General features: G+C 35.0%; 1 protein-coding gene across 1 annotated transcript; it reads left to right on the top strand.

Moving 5' to 3' along the window:
* Positions 1-881: 881 nt before the first annotated feature.
* Positions 882-7,415, top strand: LOC111488546 (probable LRR receptor-like serine/threonine-protein kinase At1g05700). The gene is made up of 14 exons (XM_023136333.1): positions 882-1,030; positions 1,111-1,775; positions 2,223-2,736; positions 2,866-3,344; positions 3,634-3,766; positions 4,001-4,072; positions 4,207-4,278; positions 4,367-4,447; positions 4,865-5,016; positions 5,205-5,422; positions 5,506-5,632; positions 5,735-5,797; positions 5,869-6,058; positions 6,912-7,415. Exons 2-14 carry the CDS (start codon positions 1,610-1,612, stop codon positions 7,324-7,326), a joined length of 2,682 nt encoding a protein of 893 aa, XP_022992101.1. The 5' UTR covers positions 882-1,030; positions 1,111-1,609; the 3' UTR covers positions 7,327-7,415.
* The last annotated feature ends 447 nt before the right edge of the window (positions 7,416-7,862 follow it).

Raw genomic sequence — 7,862 nt, 5'->3', positions numbered from 1 at the left:
TTTTTTTTTTTTTTTTTTTTTTTTTTTTAACTGTGAGATTTATGTATAATTTTTTTAACTTTTAAAACATATATCATTAATACCAATAATTTCTGTTTTTTTTTTTTTCTATTCAAAGAATTAAAATATTTGTCAATTTATCAAATATCAATAAATCCGAAGGTTTGATATTATATTAAAAATTAACAAATATCTCTAATATGAACATAAATATAGATGACAATATCAATAACTTACTCGGGAAGTAAATACAATTATTTATTAATCTAAATATTTTTTATAAATTTTTTGACTTATATATATTTATTTTATTTTCTATTTTTTTAAAAAACAAAAACCATATATATTTGTTATTAATTTTTATATTTTTTATTAGAACAAAAACCAAATTATGATTTACAATTTTTTTTCTCATATAATGTAAATGGAAAGATTTTAAATATTTTTAGTAACATTAATAAATAAAAAAAATTAAATAAATGTTCTTAAGATATGAAACAATTGTTTTTTAAACATCCCGCTAATAAAATAATAATTATTTTTTTTAAGAAAATTAAATATTAACACGGTATTATATTCATTTTTTACCATGTTTATTTTTAACTTAATAATATTTAAATAGCATAAATATATAATAAATTTGTTTCTAATTTAGCTAATTTTATTTTAAAATTTCAGAGAAAATATTTTATTTCAAAATTAATCATTGTTGAGTCTCTCGCTGAAATCAATGGAAGCAGCCAACTCCTTGCCGCCAAACGCCCATCAATCGCAGTTCTTAGAACACAAGAACTTTCCCCCTCTGAATCTTCAAGCTCTCCCGATATTGACATTGACGTCTAAATCTTGGTTTTGTTCTTGTTCTTCGAGTTCCCGATCGAAACAGCAGTGGCTATGAAGAAATCAGGAGGAAAACCAAGTAGAAGAGAAATCAATCTCAGGCTTATCAGAGATGTTGAATTTTCAAACCCTAATGTATGTTGCTGCCGGCCTTTCGGGTCAAATTTCTTGAGCTGCAAATTAATTTTTGGTAATCGACGTATTCCCTTAATACTCTTTGACTCGAAAACTGACCTTTCGATTTTGAATTGAAGTTTCGATGTTGGACAGGTGTTTGTGAGCCTCCTTCTTCGCTGGACCCCATCGTTGGCTTAAATTTATTGCGTCACTGCTGGCGATGACTTTCGAGTCTTCTGCACATGTCAATTCCCCTCTCACGGTTACTTATCTGGACCTATTCATTGTTATTAAGCTTATTTCCATGGGAATTTCTTTCTTTCTATTGTGCATGTGTGAGCGTGTAAATTCGATGTCTGTAAAAAATGTATTTTCGTTAGTCCGGTAGAAGACTGTTGTTTTTATTCTGATTGAAATTAACCATATCTTTTCATCTTAGACGCGGTTTTTTATTTTATTCTGTCTTCTTCTTGGGTATGTCGTCCATGGCCACACGTAGAATCTAAGAAAGGAAAGGAAAGGAAAGACTTGGGAACCCAGAATGATCAAAGAAGTATCTGTTTTTTCCTTTCACTATCGGTTGTTCGGCTACGTCCATAATCCATAGGATTTCTGCTTGGCCAATGTCCTGCTTTATTTAGTGCTTTAAAGTATGGATTACGTTGGAAATGGCCGGCAAGTTTCAAGCACCATAATTAGTCTTTTATTGAAATCTTGGTTCATCTTCTTCTGGGTGTTGACTATTCTCTGCAACTCCAAACAAGCTGCTGGATACAACAGATATGGCGGTCGTAATCTTGCATCAGACAACCCCTCAGGTAAGTTGTTTGATTAGCATAAGTTCTCTCGACGGATTCTTAATTTTACATTCATTGTTTGTTCTCTTGACGGATTTTTTATTCTACTTTCATTGTTTTCTTCTAGAGTGTAAACGGATTCTAGTTGTTACGGCTCTTGCTGTTATGATCTGAACGGTTCATTCCATATTCTAATATCCCACTTGTTTGGAGAAAAAAAATATACATGGAACACTGGGTTCAAGGTTTCATGAGCTAAGGCAGAGTTGTTTATAGTTTTTGGGGTGCATAAACTGAGCGAGTGGATTTGTTGATGTGAAATTTTCCATCTTAAACATCATATATAAGAAAATATCTACTATGGACCTAATTAATTCACTTTGGATCTGTTTTTTCCCTTTTGGATCTCTGCTTGTGAATTGAAAATGCATATCTTATTGAATTCCTACTCTCAAACACTTGTACTAGGTTTCATTAGCATCGACTGTGGAGCGGATGAAGATTATATAGATAACGGCATCTTGTATAAATCAGACCGAGACTTCGTAGATACAGGAATCAGCCGGCCAGTTACCGCTAACAACTCTGGAAATCTTCGGGTACAGCTAAAAAATGTGAGAAGTTTTCCTGAAGGGAGAAGGAATTGTTATGTCCTTAAGCCTGAAAAAGGAAAGGACAACACTTACTTGATTCGAGCTTCGTTTCTATATGGAAATTATGATAGAAAGAACACTACCCCTATTTTTGATTTATACCTTGGGGCCAATCTGTGGTGGACAGTGGATTGGGACAACGGATATGTAGAGACCATCTATACCCCTTCCACAGATTACATTAATGTCTGTCTTTTCAACACTAGCAAAGGGGTGCCTTACATTTCAGCATTGGAGTTGCGACCTCTAGATAATACCATTTATCGAACCACGGCCAAGGCACTCATCACGATGCAGCGTTCCGACATTGGTGGCAGATCGATTTTAAGGTAACTTGCGTTGTTGAGTTAGTTCAGCTCTTCATGTTCTTTGTAATAAACTGAGTTCTAGTTAATTGATGTTACAGGACCAATGTAATGTTTTTGAAGTTGTTGACTTTTTGCAATTTTTTAAACTAGATACCCGGCCGATGTTTATGATCGAATTTGGAACCCCCTGAACGTTGACCTACTGAATTTCAGTGCCACAAACTCTAGCATAAGCCAGGGAAATAATGATGCGTACAAAATACCAGATACATTGTTGAGAACTGCTGCAAAGGAACAGAATGCCACTTGCTCCTTGAGCTATTTCTCGGATTCCCTACGTTCCAATTCACAGTTTTATGTTTACTTCCACTTTGCTGAGATTGAAAAGCTTCAAGGGAAACAGAGGAGATTGAAGATTGATTTGACTGGCCAACGAAGTGCATCAACAAATGCTACACTTGATTATTTGAAGCCCCTATCTCTCAGTCTAAATGCCATGCCAGATAGTGCAGGCCAACTGCAGTTTTCAATTTCTGCTGCCAAAGGATCAGACCTCCCTCCCATACTGAATGGCTTTGAGATATATTCTGCAAAAGAGATGCAAAATGCATCAACTGTTTCTGAAGATGGTATATATCTTTTGTTCTTGTCTGTGTTTCTTTAATTCCTAATGTTATTTTATGTGTGAGCATTCGCTATAATTTAGGATGCTGGAGCCACATTGACTGATTGTTTCTAAGAAAGGATACTACCAGATAAGCTGGTAGATTAGAATCATCTTTCCTGACCCGTGATAATTTCACATTACTGAACTTAGGAAGAGTCGTCTCAAAATTATGAATATGGCATCATCCTGTTTTATCATCTTGCTCACACCTGATTGTCATTTGATCTTCTATTTGCCATTGGAAACAATAGCCGATGCTATGATGGGTGTCAAGCAAGCATTCAGATTGATCAGAAACTGGGAAGGTGACCCATGTTTTCCAAGTGAATTAATATGGGCTGGTTTAACCTGCAGCAACAGTAATGCATCGAGTATCCTCTCAATGTGAGTGCACTCTTAATACATCAAATTTTGCCACAAAGCGTACATTTGAATTGTACGTTTGATTTCATGTTGTGTTGTAGATGAAAATTTCTCAAACTTAGAGCCCATGTATCAGTCCTGGACTCTTGGGGCACATATCATTTTTCCTTTTGGTAGTTTAGGAGAATGTTCAATGCTCATGTGATTCATCTGTTATATTAAACACCACGTTTCTCTCCTTTGTCTTGCAAGCAGAAACTTGAGCTCAAGCAACTTGACAGGAGAAATTCCTGCTTCGATCGCGAATCTCCTATCAATAACATCACTGTAAGCATCCCTTTTGAAATATTCTTTATTTAATAGTTATATCTAAGGGAATCAGGCCTAATAAAGACTTCAAATAACAAGAAAAGTTAATGAATACCGATTTTATGCCAACTTACTATTATATTCTCTGTCAGGGATTTGTCCAATAATGAGTTAACAGGATCGGTGCCAGATTTCTTAGGAAAGTTGCCAAATTTAATAACCCTGTAAGCTTCTTATTTTCAATCCAGATATCCAGAAAATGAAATACCAGGAAGAATTTTAACGTTGTCTATCTCTTTACTACGTTTGCAGTAATTTAACTAGGAACAAGTTCACAGGCTCAGTTCCTAAGGTTCTATTGCAAAAGGCTGAAGCTGGATCACTTACATTAAGGTTAGCTATCCAATTAAGTTTATTTCCCCTCACTTTATTCTTAAGCTGTTTCTCACTCTCCCTGTTTCTTTACTGCTATGTTGTCACCTTCTAATTTAGGCCTCATGTTACAACGATTTTGTTTTTTGTTTCCGTTTTTGAAATTTATGCTCATTTCCTCCTAATTTCTTTACTTTGGTTTTTAAAATTTGCTTATTTATTTATTTATTTATTTTTCTTTAACTTGGCCTCAATTTTGAAAACATATGTAAAAAAGAGTTATCAAACGAATCATTGGTGGTAGTAGTGTTTATAAGTTTAGTTTTCAAGAATTGAAAATCAAAAATCAAATAACGTTTTGATTTATTAAATGATTAATAGAAAATATAAAGGAAAATTCATTTGGTTAAACTTGACATTTTCTTCTGCTTGTACAAGTGTGGGTGAAAATCCAGATCTTTGTGCATCACTTAAATGCTATAGCAAGCTGAAGAAGTACTTGGCCCTTATAATCATCTCCTGTATAATAGCTGTGCTCCTACCTATCTTAATGGTTGCTTTGGTAATATACAAAAGGAGAAAACAAAGAGGTAAATCTCTCATTTCTTTAGCTTCTTTAACTTATATATGTTTTGAACACATCTTTAGATTACTAATTGCCGCATATTGTAAGTAAAGACAATGTAACTGAGGCAAACAGGGTAAAGAGTTCCCTGAGTGATGATTGACGCCATAGATGTAAATGTACCAAAATCTGTTTATTTTTTCCTTGGTGCAGAGAATCTCAAAAGATCGATTGAAGAACGGTTACTTAAATCGAAGAACCGCCAAGTTAGGTACTCTGAGATACTTATTATCTCAGATAACTTGAAAACAACTATTGGAGAAGGAGGATTTGGAAAAGTGTACTATGGTGCATTAAGTGATAAAACCCAAGTTGCTATCAAGCTTCTGTCTGCATCTTCAAAACAAGGCCCCAATGAATTCAAAGCAGAGGTTCGTTCAGTTTTTCTATGGTTCAAATTTGCTTGTAGCCTTGTAGTTAGTGAACTCATCTCTGATGTATTTTGCAAATGTAGGCTCAAATATTAACCGTTGTTCATCATAGAAATCTGGTTTCTCTCATTGGTTACTGTGATGAGGCCGAGCATAAGGCGCTCGTTTACGAATTCATGTCTAATGGAAATCTACGCAAGCATCTATCCGGTAATTATAATATTATCATACAAAGGATATCGATCTAAAATGTATGTATCCTGATGGTTGGTTTACTATATATGATGATTTTCCCCCCGTTTACTGACACAGATCCAAACACAAAGGTCTTGAGTTGGATGGAAAGACTCCAAATTGCAGTTGATGCAGCCCAAGGTATATACAATCAACACAAAAACTTATCAGTTCATTCTTCTAGATTGTGACATCTAGTAAACAAACTGCAGGGTTGGAATATTTACACAATGGTTGCAAGCCACCTATAATTCACAGAGATATGAAAACTTCAAATATCTTATTGAATGAAAGAATGCAAGCAAAAATATCAGATTTTGGACTCTCCAGGGTATTTGCAAATGAGAGTGATACTCATTTGTCCACCTGTCCTGCAGGCACTTTCGGATATGTTGACCCTACGTAAGTATCAACAATCAATGCATTGGTTCTTTTTCCTAGACTAAAATGAGTATTCTGATAGTTAGCGGTGTTAGGAATCACGAACCTCCACAATGGCATGATATTGTCTACTTTGAGCATAAGCTCTCATGGTTTTACTTTTGGTTTTCCCAAAAGGCTTCATACCAATGGAGATATATTTCCTTACTTATAAACCCATGATCAGTCCCTTAATTAGCCGACGTGGGACTCCTCTCCCAACAATCCTCAATAATCCTCCCCTCAAACAAAGTACACCATAGAGCCTCCTCTGAGACCTATGGAGCCCTCGAACAGCCTCCCTTAATCGAGGTTTGACTCCTTCCCTGGAGACCTCATATAAAGTACATCCTTTGTTCGACACTTGAGTCACTTTTGACTACACCTACCTCCGAGGCTCACAACTTCTTTTGTTCGACACTTGAGGATTCTATTGACATGACTAAGTTAAAGACATGACTTTGATACCATGTTAAGATTCAGGAACCTCCGCAATGGTATGATTCGTTTTCTCAAAAGACCTCGTACCAATGGAGATGTATTTCTTTACTTATAAACTCATGATCAATCCCTTAATTAGCCGACGTGAGACTCCTCTCCCAACAATCCTCAACCAGCGACCCTCATCTGCAACCACGTATATTACCTTCTTTTTATATTATAGAACACATTTAGTACTTAAACTTAGATAGTTATATCTATTTAGTTTCTAAAATCGCAAAATAGATATTTCCGCTATTCAAGTAAATTTCAAATTTTGGAACTGTCAGTTTCTCTATTTCCTGTTTTGTTGCGTCCAATCTGATAAGAATCGAAACATATAAATCCATTGCAGGATTCATTTATCTGGAAACTTCACCAAGAAAAGTGACGTTTACAGTTTTGGAATCATCCTGTTTGAGTTGGTGACCGGGCGACCTGCCATAATCAAGGGCTCCGAGTACAACATCCACATTGTGGACTGGGCTAAGCCTTTCATTGAAGAAGGCAATATCCAAGACATTATTGATCCAAGGTTAGGAGGATCCACAGAAAGTTGTTCCGTTGGAAAATTTGTGGAGTTGGCTCTGTCGTGCACACGGTCAACTCCGGCTGAAAGGCCAGACATGAATCATGTGGTGTCACAGCTCATTGAATGTTTGAAGATGGTTCAGGATGCCATGCCACAAATGCCACAGATGCCACCGAAAAACATTGAGGAGTTCTCTTATAATTCAATTGGCTCTGAATCATTGTTCAGTCCTAGATAAAAATAAACCATTCATTAGAAGTTTCGTATCTATTTTCTTCCGAAACTTTTAAAATTGTTTAATAGATCCCTGTTCAATAGGTCTATAAACTTTCTGTTTAATAGCGGTTAATAAATTCAAAATTTATAAAAATTAATTAATTTATTAGGTATATTTTTAATTTTGTGTAATGGGAATCTGACACTTTTTGGTTTTGATTAAATAAAAAGAAAAAACTAAAGCGGACTAAACAATGCAATGACTCAAAATGGACAATACAGTGGACTTGTATTGTTACATGATTGTCTATTCAAACATATCTACATTTGTGACGTTTCATATTTATGGTTTTTTTTTTATTTTAAAAAATACACTAAAAACGAACTATACCCTAAATATTAAAGCCTTATTTTGGTTTCATTCTTTCACTTTCTTTGTCTTTACATCCTCGAGGGAACATTTTTTGATAATCGAAGTCGTTTGCACACCATTAGTTGTAGGAACATCACACATCTCGTCACCATTCGTTGAATCGATTATGCATCTCATCGTTTTAT

The sequence above is a fragment of the Cucurbita maxima genome, unplaced genomic scaffold (assembly GCF_002738345.1).
Source record: "Cucurbita maxima cultivar Rimu unplaced genomic scaffold, Cmax_1.0 Cma_Scf00013, whole genome shotgun sequence".
Taxonomy (NCBI): Eukaryota; Viridiplantae; Streptophyta; class Magnoliopsida; order Cucurbitales; family Cucurbitaceae; genus Cucurbita; species Cucurbita maxima.
Note: the sequence above shows the minus strand (reverse complement) of the source record. Positions and strands in the feature narration are given on the sequence as shown.

Excerpts from the sequence above, each read along its gene's own strand:
- LOC111488546 (XM_023136333.1), top strand. The coding sequence starts at position 1,610 with ATGGATTACGTTGGAAATGGCCGGCAAGTTTCAAGCACCATAATTAGT. Across the intron at positions 3,767-4,000 it reads GCATCGAGTATCCTCTCAAT|AAACTTGAGCTCAAGCAACT; the intron begins GTGAGTGCACTC and ends TCTTGCAAGCAG. Across the intron at positions 5,017-5,204 it reads CAAAAGGAGAAAACAAAGAG|AGAATCTCAAAAGATCGATT; the intron begins GTAAATCTCTCA and ends TCCTTGGTGCAG.